This window comes from Phacochoerus africanus, chromosome 2 (assembly GCF_016906955.1).
Source record: "Phacochoerus africanus isolate WHEZ1 chromosome 2, ROS_Pafr_v1, whole genome shotgun sequence".
In the NCBI taxonomy this organism is placed as follows: Eukaryota; Metazoa; Chordata; class Mammalia; order Artiodactyla; family Suidae; genus Phacochoerus; species Phacochoerus africanus.
In genome coordinates this window covers 130,939,967-130,958,647 of record NC_062545.1, presented here as the reverse complement: position 1 = coordinate 130,958,647, position 18,681 = coordinate 130,939,967, and the positions used below count along the sequence as shown (strand labels likewise).

General features: G+C 41.3%; 1 protein-coding gene across 5 annotated transcripts in view; it reads left to right on the top strand.

Annotated features, from left to right (window-relative positions):
• The window catches only part of GANC (glucosidase alpha, neutral C), a 77,368-nt gene that overhangs the window by 50,526 nt on the left and 8,161 nt on the right, over positions 1–18,681 (top strand). For 4 of the 5 annotated variants that reach the window (XR_007133109.1, XM_047766598.1, XM_047766600.1 and 1 more), the window contains 8 exons: positions 598–724; positions 2,284–2,363; positions 4,948–5,091; positions 6,185–6,281; positions 9,343–9,444; positions 11,079–11,322; positions 13,694–13,758; positions 15,688–15,764. Coding sequence is in view for 4 of the 5 variants with exons in the window: in XM_047766598.1 (XP_047622554.1) it covers positions 598–724; positions 2,284–2,363; positions 4,948–5,091; positions 6,185–6,281; positions 9,343–9,444; positions 11,079–11,322; positions 13,694–13,758; positions 15,688–15,764 (936 nt within the window). In the remaining variant the exon portion in view is untranslated. Of the gene's footprint in view, positions 1–597; positions 725–2,283; positions 2,364–4,947; positions 5,092–6,184; positions 6,282–9,342; positions 9,445–11,078; positions 11,323–12,007; positions 12,668–13,693; positions 13,759–15,687; positions 15,765–18,681 lie in introns of those variants that run through there. The other variant, XM_047766599.1, reaches the window with a different exon arrangement.

Sequence of the window (18,681 nt, the reverse complement as noted above, 5' to 3'; positions counted from 1 at the left end):
TGGCCCTAAAAAGAAAAAAAAAAAAAAAAAAAAAAGAGGTTATTCTGGCCAATTAAAGAGGCCAGTGGTCTTGAGGGCCCCTGACTGCAAGTAATGGTATGAGGAAGGGAGAAAGGGATGCTGGAGACACTGAGCCGTGATCACAGCTTTTCTCAAACCTCCTTCCTGAATACGCCTGTACCATTGGACTGGGGATTTTTTTTCTTTGTTTTTAATGTGCTAGTCTCTTTTCTTTAATATTTGCTTTTGTCAGTGTTATCTTATCCTCTAGATGTCTAGGAAGCAGGGCCCTTGCCTACTTAATGCTTTATGTAAAGCACCCAGCACCACAGAGGGATAGAAGCTTAGTAAATGTGACCTTAAGAACAGTATTGGTAGGGCAGCGAAAATTATGAAAAAATATTGACCTGGTATCAATTTATATTCCCATAAGCACATGAAAGGTTATAGGTTTTACGGGTGTCTGAAATATTTCAGTAATAGTTGTAGTTGTTTTGAGTAAACTTTGAACTCCAAAACTATACGATTAAAACATATAAATGAAACATACGGCTCATATGAAACTGATGAGATCTTTAAACCTTTATGTCCTGACAGCTTGTGGTCATCAGTGACCCCCACATCAAGATTGACCCCGACTACTCAGTGTATGCTAAGGCCAAAGAACAGGGCTTCTTTGTGAAGAACCATGAGGGGGGTGACTTTGAAGGTGTATGCTGGCCTGGTGAGATATTTTATTTACCTATCACCCTCTGTTTAGTCACAATTATTGAAGGCTGCATGGCCATCACTCTAATTTCTTGTATATGTCTCATGCCAGATTTTAGGTACCTTTCCTTAAAGATGATGGTATTACCTTCTTTTATATCTTGCATCTAACACCTGGTACAGTGTGCTTTGTATACATTTATAAGTCAATGAGTGAATGAAAAAAAAAAAAAAACAAGCAAACCTCAATGACATGCTATTTCCCTAAGCAAACAAAAATTTAAAAATAGAGAATGAGAAAAGGAGAGAAGGAGAAACAAAGAAAAAGAGTCCTGCAATCTCTCTCCCTATGATTCTTTTTTGCCCTGTTAGGCCATAGTTTTGACTTCTCTCCAGACACCCCTAACAACTCTGAAGTCTTCATTTGGAAATTCTTAAAGCCTTGGTAGAAACCCCTCAAGGATTCTACCACATCACAGCGTTCCATCACAAATCCATACACTGCAGAGAAACCCCACTCGTTCCTCTTCCCTTATACCATGTATAAACATGTCTCTGTTCTCTTTAAGAATGGTGGGATTGAGAGTTCCCATCATGGCTGAGCAGTTAACAAACTCGACTAGTATCTATGAGGATGCAGGTTCGATCCCTGGCCTTGCTCGGTGGGTTAAGGATCCAGCATTGCTGTGAGCTATGGTGTCAGTCACAGATGCAGCTCAGATCCTGTGTTGCTCTGGCTGTGGCATAGGCTGGTGGCTACAGCACTGATTGGACCCCTAGCCTGGAAACCTCCATATGCTGTGGGTGTGGCCCTAAAAAGACACACACACACAAAAAAAAGAAGCAGAGAGGGGTCACTCCAGGTCATCTACATCCTTACTAGGGCTGTCTGAGCTGGAGGGACAGGCTCTCCCCCTGGCCTCTGCGCTCCTGATTATCACTGGAGTCCAGCATTGCCTTCTTCATTCACTTCTTGCCAGATTGTGCCTCTGTTTTAGCTATTTTTACCTTTTTTTTAAGATTCTTTTTAAATTTTTTTCATTCTTTTATTTTTATTTTTTGGCTGTTGCATATAGCAGCTTGATGTGGGATCTCAGCTGCCAGACCCGGGGTGAACCTGGGCCGCAGCAGTGAAAGCCCTAATCACTAGACAGCAAGGGGACTCCCAGCTATCTTTTACATTTGATGTGAGGTGCCAATTGATTATCCAGCTTTCACATCTGATATTTCTTTTTTTTAATTTTTTTTTTTTTGTCTTTAGTTTTTTAGGGCTGCACCCACAGCATGCGGAGGTTCCCAGGCTAGGGGTCTAATTGAAGCTACAGCTGCCAGCCTACACCACAGCCACAACAATGCCAGATCCAAGTCGCGTCTGCAACCTACACCACAGCTCACGGCAATACTGGATCCTTAACCCACTGATCGAAGCCAGGGATCAGACCCGGAACCTCATGGTTGCTAGTTGGATTAATTTCCGATGCGCCAAGATGGGAACTCCTGATATTCTTCTTTACAATTCATCTTATCTTGAGAACTACTGTTCCTAACAGGCTGTCTGTTCTTCTGCCTCTATAGGTCTCTCCTCTTACCTGGATTTCACCAACCCCAAGGTCAGAGAATGGTACTCCAGTCTTTTTGCTTTCCCTGTTTATCAGGTTTGTGTTTATTCTTTTGCTCTTTCCTAGTTACTTGAAAGGATGAAATAAGGGGAAAAAGCGAGGAGCTCCTTTGTGGCACAGTGGGTTAAGGATCTGGCATTGTCACTACAGTGGCTCAGGTCACTGCTCTCGCATGGGTTCAGTCCCTAGCCCAGGAATTTGCACTTCCATAGGCCTGGCCCCCCAAAACACTGATTAAATAGAACTACTCTGCTTCACCGCGTAGCTCTTGATAAATACCACTTGTATGAAAAGGCAAGGATGCCAACCATATTATAGACTTTGATAGTGAAGAGATGCCATGTGAATTACCAAATACACAAATCTGTGATTTTGACTTCTATTATGATAGACTCTATGATATTATCAAAGTACTTAATGATATAGATTTATTATCTTTTCAAGTTGTGTGAATTTTTACATAAACTAGTATTGCATGATGTATTTTTTTAATTAATTTTTTTGTCTTTTGTAGGGCCACACCCACAGAATATGGAGGTTCCCAGGCTAGGGGTCTAATCGGAGCTGTAGCCACTGGCCTACACCAGAGCCACAGCAACTTGGGATCCAAGCCTTGTCTGTGACCTATACCACAGCTCACGGCAACACCGGATCCTTAACCCACTAAGCGAGGCCAGAGATCGAACCCACAACCTCATGGTTCCTAGTCGGATTCCTTAACCACTGCGCCATAATGGGAATGCCCATGATATTATTAAAGATGATGACAATGATATATGTGAAGTATATATAACGTGACACAAAGTAAGGTGTAATAGGAGTTCCCTGGTGGCCTAACAGTTAAGGATTTGGCATCGTCACTGCTATAGTTCAGGTTTGATCCTTGGCCTCAAAACTTTTGCATGCCATGGGCACAGCCAAAAAAAAAAAAAAAAAGGGTAAGGTATAATAATAATTCTTAAAATCGTATAAGAACCACAGAGAGGACTGGAGAGGCCACATCTGGAGCACTCTTTCCAACCAATAGGAGCAAGGCTAATAATGATACCTAATATACCTTGAGCTTGTGCTGTGTGCCAAGCTAAGCACTATGCTAGTCACTTCGTGTGCATTGTGCCATTTCACCTTTGATAATAATTCTTTGAAGTTGGAACTGTAATTAACTCTAATCTCATAGTTGAGGGAATTGAGGCATGGACAAGTGTAAAAACCTGCTTGGAGTTACCATCATGGCTCAGTGGTTAACAAACCTGACTAGCATCCATGAGGATGCTGGTTCCATCCCTGGCCTCGCCTCGCTCAGAGTTAAGGATCTGGCTTTGCCGTGAGCTGTGGGGTACATCACAGATGTGGCTCAGATCCCACGTTGCTGTGGCTGTGGTGTAGGCCAGCGGCTACAGGTCTGATTCAGCCCGTAGCCTGGGAACCTCCATATGCCACCAGTGCGGCCCAAAAAGACAAAAAAAACCTGCTTAAGTTCACCCATCTAATCAGTGGTGGACCCAAGATTTAACTCAGGTCTGTTTGTCTCTCAAGCCCATCTCTTTACCAGTAAACTCTCGTTTCTGAGCATCCTGTATTAGGACGTAGAAAATAACTTGGAGCAGGGTAAACACTTGGGCCAGTCTAGCCATGCTCATTTGCTTCCCTGTTGTCTATGGCCGCTTTCACATAACCCTAACAGGGTTGGGTTATTGAAAATGAGGCCTTATGGCCCACAAAGTTGAAAATACTTACTATCTGGCCCTTCCAGAAAAAGGTTGCCAACCCTTGTATTAGAGGGTGCTAAAGAAGAACAGTCAAATTAGTTACATATTTGGAAACCATACAGCCTTATTCACAGAAGTATATACGATTAGAAATAATTCACCATAAAGAGTCAAAGAAAACAGGTAAGACCATCATGTGGGTGAGGCAGCAGGTGTATTCGGTGGTGTCCCAGAAGGCAAGCTAGGCCCTGTGAGAGGATGTTACAAGGAGCAAGGCTTTCAGAAAACAAGGGGATGAGCTGCCTGAGGGCCTCCCAGTCATTGTAGCTATTGAGTCACATGCTGCAAAACCAGGGATTATGAAAAGGGATTGCAACATCATGTTAACTAGGTGACTCAACAGCCCCTTCTTACTCTGAATCCATTCTGTGTGGAACACAAACTATAGTCCATGCTAATAACAAACATGTATCTTAGCTATCAAATCTTTCAGAGCACTAGAGGGAAGGCGGAAGGAACCTTTTTATGAACAGCTAAACTGCCCTTAGTTAAGGGCTGTAGCAGATGGTGGATGATGTAGAGTCTAATTGTGAACATTCACAACTTCTCTCTAGGGCTTCTCCAGCAGGATCTCGGAGTGGACTTGCTGGGCAATGTGGGAATACCGCACAGCACTCTTTCCTTCATCAACAAGTACTTAACCAAGAACCCTCTGTGGTTCCAGTTGTTCTAGGTATTTGGAATTTATCAATGAACAAAATAGACAAAATTCCTGCCCTGTGGAACTTTTATTCTAACAGAGGACAGAGCATAGATAATAATAAATAATAAATTAAATGGAGTATGAAAGGGGAATATCATACACACCTTGTTGCCCTGTAGTTTTCTCATGACCAAGATTGACTTCCTAGGGATCTACAGATATCCTCTACATATGGAATGACATGAATGAGCCGTCTGTCTTTAGAGGGCCAGAGCTAACCATGCAGAAGAACGCCATTCACCACGGCAACTGGGAGCACCGGGAACTTCACAACCTCTATGGCTTTTATCAGGTAGGACATCTAAAAAGAAGCCATGTGCCCTGCCTTTTGGGCTGAAAGTCATTTGCTTTGTAACAACCTTACCATACCATTCATTTCTCTTTGTGTATCCTTTCTGACAACTGTGTCTTATCAGGTTGTAGCCAGTATAAGACTCATTATTTCCCCCTTTGCATCTTCTCCTTCTCAAATGAACTTGATGAATTATAACACAGAAACATCTTCCTTGAGAGAAGCCATTAGTAAATCGCACTGGATACTACCTCAAAACTTTGACTGAAATAGGCTGTATATAAATACATAAAGGCAATTAAAACGAAAGTTTTGAAATTTCACAAATGTCTAAATACAGCAAGTCTGATATTCATACCAGGGGAATAAGGTTTAGAACACAGATATACAACTTCAATAAGCATACTCTCTCAATGTAGAAAGCTTTCCTTTAGTACTCGCTTAGCCTTCTCAATAGAAAGTGATAGAATTGTCTTCCATTTGCCAGTTGCATCCAAAAAACTTGGCAATAACTTGCCCTAATTTATATCCATGCTTCCTATCTTCAGAATGTAACAGGGTTCCTATGGCTCTCCCACCAATTGCTGTTCTCCAGTGGGAGCTGCTGATTACATATAGCAGGGTTTTCAGATAGCATCTGTATACTTCTCTCACAGTCTCTTACTATAACTGCAAACTACTTTATAGTTGGGGAATTTTCTTATGTAGGCCAGGGCTGGTCACTTCGTCTCTCTGAATCTCAGTTTTTTTGTTTGTTTGTTTGTTTTTCATTAACGAAAACTATCCCAGAGGTTATAAGAGAAAACCTTATAAAAATGCCTAGCAATAGTAAGCACCAAGTCAATGCTATTTTATTATTTACTATTATACATTGCTACTTTCATCGAAGAGATTTTTTTTACACTTTTGTGGGAGAATTAAAGTAGTTTCATTGCATCATGAAAATTATTTGGCAGATTTTTTGGCGGATTTTTAATATTTTTCCATTTCACATTCCCACCTATTTATTTTCGCCTGTAACATAGCTTACTGGGGATGTCTGTTCAGTGCCATAATCCAGTCATCTCTCTGAAATCTTTCTTTGACATTATAGCAAATGGCCACTGCAGAAGGACTGATCCAACGAGCTAAAGGGAAGGAGAGACCCTTTGTTCTGACACGTTCTTTCTTTGCTGGATCACAGAAGTATGGTAAGGACTGGCTTGTACAATCAGACTTAAAAACTCAAGCTGGCAATCTGTCTTTTTTGACCATCTGTGGTATATGGTGCTACTGTATTGATGCCTTCCATTTCAGTAGCCATTGGTCAGGTCTTAGATTGTAGATAATGCCCTAAAGTAAGCCTTGTGTCCTGTGAGACAGAGTAAACCTATTGTTTGTTTTTTCTTTTTGGCCATTGCCCATGGCAGGCAGAAGTCCACAAGCCAGGTATCGAACCCATGCCACAGCAGTGACCCAAGCTGCAGCAATGACAATGCCAGATCCTTAACCACTAGGCCTCCAGGGAACTTCCAGAGTAAATCAGTTTTAATAAAATTTAGCTACTTGTTTCCCACTAAAGAAATAGCCACTTAGTTGTTGAGTGAATGACTTCAGAGTATCTTAGTTTGCTGCAGTGGGCGTCCCTGATCCTGGTTTATCAAAACCAGGGAAAATACACTTCTAATACATTCCTTCAGCCACCTGTTCCAGTCAGTAATGTGGCTTAAAATAGACCTAGCTTTTGCCTGTGGGGTCAGGGTCATCTATAACTGGATCTGGTTTACTAGCTAATGCGGACCTAGTTCATCTAAACCACCCTGTGGCAGAAGGGCTATTTTAAGTCCCCTGACCTTGCATAAATAACCTGAAGCTTAGAGCCTTTATTGTACCATAGACATTATTAGGCCTCCTGCTCCACCCCTGAAAACCAGCCCCATTGGTACTCTGGAAAAGACCAAAATGTTATCATCAGACAAAGATTCATGTACAGAGATGCTTACCACAGCATTGATCCTTAAAATTAAAAAGAAAGAAAATCCAAACATCTAACAGTAAGGGAATAGTTATAAAAGTATGGTATATTCACATGATAGACTATCATAAAGCTATTTAAAATAGTAGCCTTGGAGTTGCTTTGTGGCACAGTGGCTTAAAGATCCAGCATTGTCACTGCAGTGGCATGGGTCACTGCCGTGGCACAGGTTTAGCTCCTGGCCCAGGCTCTTCCACATGCTACAGGGCATGGCAAAAAAAATAAAATTAAAAAAAAATAACATAGTTACCTTAATTGCATGAGAAAATTTTTATGACACGATAAATGAAAAAAAAAGCAGAATGCCTATTTATATATTATCCTGCTTCTGTTAAAATGTGTGTGTGTGTATGTGTGTGTGTGTGTGTGTGTGTATAATATACTCTCACACACACACACACCAATATATGTAGCTAGTAATCTGAACAAGTATTATACTGTGGTGATTATGAATGATTTTAATTTTCTTTTACTTATTCTTATTTTCCAAATTCTCTGCCAGTATCCTTTGTAATCACTATAAAAACCAAAGTATTTTAATGAAAACAGTTATGAACAGCAGTTTAAAAAATATAACAGAAGATATGCATACTAAGTAATCTTTGAGCTTTTAAATATGGGCCCACTGCCTAGTCTTCAGTACCCTGTGTGAAGTTGTCAGCTTTGCCCCAAAGTAGAGAGTAGAGCATTACTGGGCCAAGTCCTGTGCTGAGACCAGTAGCAGAGAGAGCTTCTGACTAAAGAATCATGTGAGACATGAAAACATGTCTGCGTGTTTGCATGAACTTCGTATCTGGCTAAGAATATTGTCCTGTGGATTTCAAAATCATCATGTAAAACTATACATAAAGCATTTGAAGTCAAGGAGAAATTATGAGGTACTATTTTAAAAGAAAAGCCCCTCACAAGGACCTACTCTATAGCACAGAGAACTCAACTCAGTATTCTGCAATAACCTATATGAGAAAAGAATCTGAAAAAGAAAGGATATATATACAACTGACTCGCTTTGCTATATGCCTGAAACTAACAGAATACTGTAAATTGAGTATATTCCACTATAAAATAAAAATTAAATTAAATTGAAAGAAAAAAGAAAAGTCCCTTGAAAATATTTTTCTTTGCTGGACATAGGACAGCCTAAATTTCTATGGAAGACTCAAACAAAAATAGCTACCAAAACTATTTTGGTTAAAGAAAGACAGAAATGTTTCAGGATTAATCTAGACTTGGTAAAATAAGGGGTTTTTTTTTTTTTCCTTTTATAGATATCTTTAATGGTACGCATCTTCACAAGCTCTTATCAGCTATTCAGTGCACAAGGGCTCTGGCTTTAGGGTCAGACTGCCTGAGCTCCAATCCTGCCATATCACTGCCACATTTCCCACATCTGTAAAATAAAGTTAAACTGTGTTAACTGATAGGGTGGTTGTGATGATTAAGTGGAATATACAAGCAAAGTAGGATAACACCTGGCTTGGTGAGGGCTCTATAAATGTTAAGTATTGTTATTGCCACTGTTATTATGTCTCCCTTATATGGTTTATACTACTCCTCTCAAATCCTCAAATAGAGCATTTTTTAGGGGGTTGGGAGAACAGGCTTATAGATCTCTGAAACAGAATTGAGAATCCCAAAATAGTCCAACACATATGTGACTAAATGATGAGCAACAAAGTTGCCAAAGCAATTCAATAGAGAAAGGAGTTTTTTCGATCAAAGGTGCTGGAACCTGGGTATTCGTTGGGGGTAGGAGGGAGAACCTTGACCCTTAATTACCTCATACCATATACAGTAAATAACTCAAAATGGAATATAGATCTAAATTATAAAAGCTGAAACAAACAAAAAGCTTCTAGAAGAAAACACAGAAAATGTTTGTGACTTTGAAGTAGGCAAAAATTTCTTAGAACATAAAAAGCATGAACCATAAAATTAAAAAGTGATAAATTGGACTTGACCAAAATTAAAACCTTATGCCCTTTCAAAAATATTGTTAAGAAAATGAAAGTTAAGCCACAGACCAAGAGAAGATATTTATAATATACATATATATCCATCAAAGGATTTGTATCCAGAATAATATAAAGAACTTTTACAATTAAATATAGAAAGAAATATTTTCCTTTATGTTAGTCTGTTACAAATTAAGAATCTACATATGCAATTGAGTACATGGGCTGATTTGTGATTTTTTTTTTTTCTTGTTTTCTTTTCCTTCTTACTGGTGGCCAAAGGTGCTGTGTGGACAGGAGACAACACAGCAGAATGGAGCTACCTTAAAATTTCTATCCCTATGTTACTCACCCTCAGCATTACTGGGATCTCTTTTTGTGGAGGTAAGATAATATTCTCAGCCTTGAAGAGAACAAAAATAAAAAGGGAGAGTGTTTTGTCAAAGCTGGTTACAAATGCTTTTTCAATAGCTGTTTTTGATAAAATGAAGAGGGTGAGAGCAGAGTGAAAGGGCCACTTCAGAGCTATCTGTGTCTTGTCTGAACTGAGGACAGTGAAATAAAATCATCAGAATGGCAGCCAGAGGGTTTCTTTCCCTCATACTTTTACTGCTCTCTCCTTAGATGCTCTTAATAACTGAGTTTCTCTTCTTGCCTTTTCAGGTAGAAAACATGACTTTTCTACTTGAAAATGAGAAAAATGGAGAGAACTACAAAGAATTTAGCAAGTCAGAAATCAGCCTTTCAGAAATCCTTTGACATATCTTAACTCATATGTATATAGCTGTTAAATATACGTGTGTGTGTGTGTGTGTGTATAAAACAGTGAGGGAAGGCAGCTCTTTGGAAAGATAAAATTTATTTATTTTATTTATTTATTTATTTAGGGTTGTACTCGAGGCATGTGGAAATTCCCAGGCTAGAGGTCGAATCCGAGCTACAGCTGCCAGCCTACACCACAGCCACAGCAATGCCAGATCAGAGCCGCGTCTGTGACCTACACCACAGCTCATGGCAATGCCAGATCCTTAACCCCCTGAATGAGGCCAAGGATCAAACCTTCGTCCTCATGGATGCTAATCAAATTTGTTTCCACTGAGCCACGACGGGAACTCCAGGAAAAAGAAATTTACAATTAAAATAAGATTATTGGCTGAGCTTCCTTCCCTAAACTCCCTGCAGATGAGAGATCTCAGTATGCAACACAGCATGGTGGCAGATCCAGCTGCTTGTTTTCTGTGAGACTAGAAGCATCTTAGCATCACTTCTTGATAGATGTGTTTCTCAATGGTATTGGTCTACATACAATACAAAGAATATATATCCTGCTTAAGGGCTAAGCATGAAATTCTACCTAAACCTCTAATTCTGATTATATTCTTCTCTTTAGTTCTTTCCGTAGTTCTTGTTTCAGTTGTTGCTTTCAAACAAAATCAATCACCAGCCCCCCACTGCACCACTAAATACAGACATATTGAGTCAGGCTGACATTCTGCCATTTCCTGGTTACCTGGGTTCAGGACATACTGAGATATTGATTTTGCAGTCGTGCTCTGAAATTTTTTTTCTTTCTTCTTTTTTTTTTTTTTTGGCTGCAACCACGGCATGTGGAGGTTCCCAGGCTAGGGGTCTAATTGGAGCTACAGCTGCCAGCCTACACAACAGCCACAGCAACGCCAGATCCAAGCTGCGTCTGTACCCACTGAGCGAGGCCAGGGATCGAACCCTCAACCTCATGGTTCCTAGTCGGATTCGTTTCCGCTATGCCACAACGGGAACTCCAGTGCTCTGAATTTTTGACAGGAAAAGAATATATTCAAAGAGCGTATTGTCAGATCCCCAAGCAGGCTGAGCTTTTTAGTATGTGCGCCCTAATTTGAGGCCACAGTTTTTTGCTGTCGTTTTGAGTGCACATACAGCACCTTTGCCCTGTCAGTCTTCAAGGCCTTATCTTACCTGTGAGCATCCTTGTTAGAAGCCTGGGTGTCTCACTCGGACTTTCTTTACTGACTACTCAGCGGATGTAGGCGGCTTCATTGGGAATCCAGAAGCAGAACTGCTAGTGCGGTGGTACCAGGCTGGAGCCTATCAACCCTTTTTCCGTGGCCATGCCACCATGAACACCAAGCGACGGGAGCCCTGGCTCTTCGGAGAGGAGTACACCCGGCCCATCCGAGAAGCCATCAGAGAGCGTTATGCCCTCCTGCCCTACTGGTATTCTCTGTTCTACTCTGCACACGTGGCTTCCCAGCCCATCATGAGGTAAAAAGGCTTCACTGTTCAGGAGACCCAGCAACCAGTCTCCCCCAGGAGATCCCTTCAGCCTCTGGGAATGGAGTAATTACAGTGATTGCAAGAGAGAAGCTTGGTGTTTGATCAAGTGTCAATCAGCTTATTGAGCACCAACTGTGAGCAGAGTCAGGCAGTGGAGGTCACAGAAAAACTAGATCAGCTACTTGGTGATTCAAGTGTTAATATTTGGTAGGAGACAATGAGATTTTTCAAAGGAAAAAGAAGTGACTTTGTAACTGAATTCATTCAGAATTTAACATATGTAGAAGGACAGGAGTTCCCTTCGTGGCTCAATGGTTAACAAATCCGACTAGGAACCACAAGGTTGCAGGTTCGATCCCTGGCCTCGCCCAGTGGGTTAAGGATCCAGTGTTGCCTTGAGCTGTGGTGTAGGTCACAGATGTGGCAGGATCTGGCATTGCTGTGGCTCTGGTGTAGGCCGGTGGCTACAGCTCCAATTAGACCCCTAGCCTGGGAACCTCCATATGCCGTGGGTGCGGCCCTAGAAAGACAAAAAAAAAAAAATGTAGGGGAACAAAACTTGCCACCCCAAGATGTGTCTCTTTGGCTTGAGGATTATTTGGGGCTACTTGTTTTTAAGAAACAAAAGGCTCAGGAAGTCTTTCTTTTTACCTCCTCCTTAACTCCCTAAAAGAATTCAAAGGGCCTGGTCCAGGAAGTGCATTATCACTAGCGATATCTGCAAAGAATATGAGGTAAGCATGGTAGGGAACGTGGGGACCAAAGTCCTCTCTACGTCCCATTGTCTCTGGCTGGCCCAGCAAACACCTGTTACCAAACATTTGTTTTTCCATCTCCAGGTGAATATCCTTTCCCGCTTTGATATCCCACACCCCACTCCTTTCTCCTTCTCTCAGGTGGCATATAAAGCCTCAATTGCCTATCTTGTCCTTAGGTGTCATATTTATGGAACCCCGTATGTACATAATTAAATTTAATTTTCTCTCATTAAACTGTCCTGTATCAATTTACTTTGTAGATCAACTAGGAGAACCTAGGAGGGTGGAGGGTTGTTTTTTTCATCCTCACACCCACACACATCCTTCCATGAAGTCTAAGCTTTATCTTACTGCAGGGTTTTCCCTAGTGTATAAATTATATTCTGGTTCTATTTTGAGGGCAGGATATGAATACCAACTCTCTGGGTTAGAGAACAGAACATACAGAGACACACATAGTACACCAAGGCCTCCAGATCAGCAGGTCCTCAGCCTGGCTCAAATCAGAATCACCTGGGGGAGTTCCCGTCGTGGCTCAGTGGTTAATGAGCCCAACTAGTATCCACGAGGACATGGGTTCGATCCCTGGCCTTGCTCAGTAGGTTAAGGATCCAGCATTGCTGTGGCTGTGGTGTAGGCTGGCAACTACAGTTCCGGTTGGACCCCTAGCCTGGGAACCTCCATATGCCACAGATACAGCCTTTTAAAAAAAAAAGACAAAAGCAAAAATAGAATCACCTGGGAGCTTTGTGAAAATAAAGATTCCAAGGCCAAACCTCCAAACTTAGGTTAAGTTCCAGACATCTATATTTATTAGAAGTTCCCCTGGTGATTTTAGACATCGACCAACTTTAGAGACCTCTGCTTTGTTACCTTGTTAGTAGGAAAGGAATGGTTTATTACAAAGGCTAGTGAATAAACTAAGTTTCTCTTACTAAAAAACACCTTTTCCTCATGAAATTGAAAATAATACTAGAATGATTAAGTTGATATCCAGATACATAGATACTGAAAGTTTTATGATTTTTATAAGCCCAAATGCTTCCTAGTTAGTTGTGTGCAACAATAACAACAAAACCAAAAACCAAAACCACACGTTTCTGAAAGTTCCATAAATGTCGCCACCTTGAAAACCAAAAAAAAAAAAAAATTAATTCTTTTTATTTACATAGGATTAAAGATACATGAAAAGCAGTGACAGCATGAAAGAAATGGCACAGATTTTACAGCACTATAAAATACCCTTTTACAAATATTTACTTTGTTTTATACCAAACGTGTTAGGCATTTGGATTGGACAAAGCTCTGATTCTGCTTGTCAGAGTAGTATTCAGTGCTCAACAATGAGAAGGGGAAATTTCAGGTACCAAAATTCTCAATCTTTCATAGGACCATTTAAGCTAGTAGATAGCTTTTTCACATAAGAAAAATAGGCAGTAATCATTACAAGTGCTCATAAAATCTTGAATTATATGAAAAAGAGTCTTGGCCTTTTCCAGTTTTCTTTGAATAGTGATAAAACTGAAAATATAAGTTATTGTATTATAATAAAACAGCTAATGGTGCTGAAGCAAAATTTCTTTTTTTTTTCCTTTCTCGAGGCCTCTGTGGATAGAGTTCCCTGACGAATTGGAGACTTTCGGTGTAGAAGATGAATACATGCTGGGTAAGCTTTTCTTGACTAATTGTAGTTATGATGAATACTGTAATTATGTTTTTCTTATTATATTTTCCAGTGTAACAGCACTGAAAAAAAAAAAACCCTACTCTAAGAAAGCCAAAAACAAAAATAAATTCCGTCACCAAGGTTTTTCGTGTATCACAGCTTTATTCTGTTGTCATGTAGCACTTCTCAGAACACGGCAGCTTCATATGAACCCATTCTATTTGTGGATGCAGTTTGGGATTCTTGTTCTGGGTCCACTTCTAAGCCTTATGATACCACCACAGGCAAGGGAAGTATTAAAAAGTAGACCAGATGGTGATCGTAAAGAACCAGAAGAGCTTATTTCCTGTGCGAGATAGGGATGTTTTAACTTCGTGTATTGTTTCGTTTTCAGTTGGCCTCTTTTTTTTTTTTTTGTCTTTCTGCTATTTCTTGGGCCGCTCCTGCAGCATATGGAGGTTCCCAGGCTAGGGGTCCAATTGGAGCTGTAGCAACTGGCCTACACCAGAGCCACAGCAACGCGGGATCCGAGCCGAGTCTGCAACCTACACCACAGTTCATGGCAACGCCGGATCCTTAACCCACTGAGCAAGGGCAGGGACCGAACCCGCAACCTCATGGTTCCTAGTTGGATTCGTTAACCACTGCGCCACGACGGGAACTCCCAGTTGGCCTCTTCTTTAACAAGGATCAACCACGTTTGGAACATGGAAGTTTATCAGTTGAGGACTAGGGGTCAAGAAACCAAGATCAGTGGAGCATTGCCCAAAAGGTGACTCGTGTTTCTAAAGAATGGAAACTCCCTAATGTAAAAAACCTGTCTCTTTAAGTCTCCACTCATCCTTAGGTCTCAGGCTAAAAAGCTGCTTCCTTGGAGAAAATTTCCCAGACCAAAATTGCCTCCTAATACCTAATTCCATCTACCTTAGTCAAAGTCAGTCCCTCTTATTACATAACTTTCATTCCATTTTGTACTTTTGCCTGTTTGGTATTTGTCTTAAGTGTAATTAATTTTATCTTTTTAACTCCATTTTTAAAAATTTTTTTAAATTACCGTTGATTTACAATGTAATTCTAATTTGTAATTACTTGCTTAGTATCTGGCTTTACTGATGGTAAACTTCATGAGGGCAGGGACCAAGTCTGTCTTACTTGCCACTCCATCCCCAGGGCCTAGCACAATGCCTGGCACTCAGCAGGAACTCAGTGAATATTTGTTGAAATTAAAGAGAAAATTCATAAATGGATTTTTTTTTTCATCTTTTTGGGGTTGCAGGTGCAGCATATGGAAGTTCCCAGGCTAGGGGTCAAATCAGAGCTGCAGCTGCCGGCCTATGCCACAGCCACAGCAACGTCTGATCTGAGCTGCATCTGTGAGCTACACCACAGCTCCCCACAACATCGGATCCTTAACCCACTGAGCAAGGCCAGGGAGTGAACCCATATCTTCGTGGATATTAGTTGGGTTCATTACTGCTGAGCCACAACAGGAGCTCCCTGGATGGATTTTTACATATGATGGTACCCAGATCAAAATGATATTAACAATCCAGATTGCCTTTGAGAGAATTATAGGTTTCCGGATGATATCACCCAAGGAGGAGGACCTGAGCACCCACGCTGACCACACTTCCAGGTCACAGTTGTGGGCTCACCAGGCTCAGAGCCACTTAGAGCCAACAAAAAAGCAAGGTTCCCCTTTAATCCTAACACACTTAAGTGGGTTAATGGTAGGTAATAATACAGTCCTCTTTGAGCACTTGTCTTCTAACAATGCATCTCTCTTTTGAATCACTGGTTCAACTCACCAAGATCTCTACCTTCTATTCGGGTGGTCTTTGAAACCACAAAAACACACAATTAAAGAGAAGGGATGTTTTCAGACCTCCTGTAATGATATTCAACTTTATTTCTTCTTCATTTTTCCAGGAAGTGCTTTATTGGTTCATCCAGTCACAGAACCAAAAGCTACTGTGGTTGATGTATTTCTGCCAGGATCAAATGAGGTAAAAGTAAATGAGAAATAGCCATATACCTTACATGTTTCATATCTCTTCCCTTCGAACTCGGTGGCTTAAAACGACAAAAATTTATTCTCTCACAGTTGATGTCTGAAATCACAGTGTGAGCAAGGTTGGTTCCTTCCAGAGGCTCTGAGAGGGAATCTGTTCAGGACCCCTCTCCTGGCTTCTGGTGGCTGCCTGCACCCCTTGGCCTTCCTTGGTGTGCAGCCACATCGCTTCAGGGTATCCTTCCATCTTCACAGTGTGTGTCTGGGTCTCCTCTTCCATCTCTCTTGTAAGACACTTGTGATGATACTTTAGGGCCCATCTGAATAATTCCAGATAATCTCCGTATCTCAAGATCTTTACTGTAGTCAGATCTCTGACCACAGAAGGTAACAGTCACTCCTTTCAGGGATTATGAAGTGGGTGTATCTTTTTGAGGGGCCACCATTCAGTCCACTACGCTTGTCATTATTGATACGACAGACTTTTCTACAGAAGTAACCAGACTTTTCTACAGAAGTTTCAAGATTTATGTTCCTCAGGAGTTCCCGTCATGGCGCAGTGGTTAGCGAATCCGACTAGGAACCATGAGGTTGTAGGTTCGATCCCTGGCCTTGCTCAGTGGGTTAAGGATCCGACATTGCCGTGAGCTGTGGTGTATGTCACAGACATGGCTCAGGTTCCACGTTGCTTCGGCTGTGGCGTAGGCCAGCAGCTACAGCTCCAATTTGACCCCTAGCCTAGGAACCTTCATGTGCCGTGGTGTGGCCCTAAAAAGACAAAAAAAAAAAAAAAGATTCATGTTCCTCTGCTTGGTTTCTCTAGTAATTTGTAGGTATGAAGGTGGGGGCTCTTTACAGAAGTTCCTCTCAAGTAGGAAACCGGAGAAAAGGTTAACTATAACAAGAGCAAAATAAATTGTCCTGCCAGGCATTTCTGCTGAGTTTCTTCAGTTGATTCTAACAAAGCATAGGCTCCTGTTTAAAGGAATTAGCTCCCTTTTCCAGCTTAGCTGCAGATTTCTATTAATGACCTATGATCGTTGCAAGCACATTGTTGTGACTGGGTGACTTATTCCCTCAACACCATTGCCCAGAGTGTCCTGTGATTATTTTTCTTGCTGCTTCTTCCCAAAGCCTAGGTAGGAGAGACAAACCGTCTCTTGCCAGACCTTTCCCTCACTGGTTAGCTACCATGACATCACACTGTGCGAGGGAGCTATCTAAAGTCCCTTGCTGTCACCTTCCCCATATTTCTGTATGGCCCATTCCTTCTCCTGCAAGTCTTTGTCCCAGTACCTTCTCAGTGAGGCCTTCTCTGACCCCTTCTTTAAGATTACAAACCACTCCTACAGCCCCTGCTACTGTCCAGCCCTCCTTCATCCCTTATTTTTCTCCATGGAACATGCCATTTTAAACAGTCTATATATTTCCTTTTATGTTTTATTTATTATTCCTCTCTCCCACTAGAATGTTGGCTTCTTGAGGGCAGTGATTTTTATGTCGTAGTCACTGCTGTATCCCCAGCATCTGGATGGGCATCTGGCACATAGTAAGCCTTCTGAATACTTACTGGATGAGGAGCTTGGTAACTAAGCTCTGGGTCTGCTCTACAGGGGGTTTGGTACCAGTTGTACCCTCCCCGGCTGGGCTCTTTGAATATGGCACCAGAGCACACCCCCTACCTCTCACTCCACTTACTTCTGGAAATGGTAGACAGGTAATCCCAAAATTGTGTTTGAACACTTTTTTTTTTTTAACCTTTCACTCCTATCAGCTCTTTATATAAAGCTACTAGAATTCACCAGAGAAAGACATTATAAGAAAAGAAAGCCAAGACAATACTCCTTGCAAACACAGACACAGAAATCCTTCACAAAACATTAGCAAATTGAATCCAGCCAAAGGTAAAAACTTCATGGCAAGGTGGGACTGATCCTGTGGAATTAAGAGTTCACCGTAGCTAACAACAGTCAAGTCACAGCCCTCTCACATTCACAGCTGGACAGTGACAGATTCAGCAGTCCAGCTTTATAAAGGATGTGGCAATCCCAAGAGATGAATTTGTGACATAGACTGTGGCTGCCAGTAATTATATTGGACTAGAAGAGAGAAAAAGATTTTGTTTTCATGCTGCTGCTGATGGTATCTTAAGTATTAATCCCATCAAATGACTTCATAGGACCTTTTTGACACTTCAGCAAGTAAACCCCCTTGATAGGCATCTCAGATAAGAGCTTGAACCTCACCACTACATCGTACTCGGTTTTAAAAAAAAGAAGACACTATAGTAGTAATCCAAGTTTCCGTTTGTTTTTCTCCAAGATCTCTTTCCTTGTCTGACCCTTTCTTTACTCACCTCGTTTCTGATTTATTTGCCTGCAGTGTGTTTTTCTGCTTTGTCTGTTGCTGTTTTATCTCTTCCATCATCTTTTTTACTGCTAGGTCAATAAATTTTTAGAAGCCAACTGGAGTATAAAATCCATGAAGGCAGGAACTGTCTTTCTGTTCACTTGTGGGTACCCAGCACTGCTGAGCAGGGCACATGATATGTTGTTTAATAAATAACTTTTGGATGGATGCATGGAAAAATGAATGGCCTTTTAGTCAGCTTCATCCATCATAGTACTAGCTTAGTCTTTCGAGATTTTTTTTTTAGGGCCGCACCCATAGCATATGGAGGTTCCAAGGCTAGGGGTCCAATTGGAGCTACAACTGCTGGCCTATACCACAGCCACGCAACGCAGGATCTGAGCCATGTCTGCGACCTACACCACAACTCATGGCAACACCAGATCCTTAACCAACTGAGTGAGGCCAAGGATCCAGCCCGAAACCTCATGGTTCCTGGTCTAATTTGTTTCCACTGCGCCACAATGGGAACTCCTAGGATTTTTTTTTTTTTTTTTTGAAAG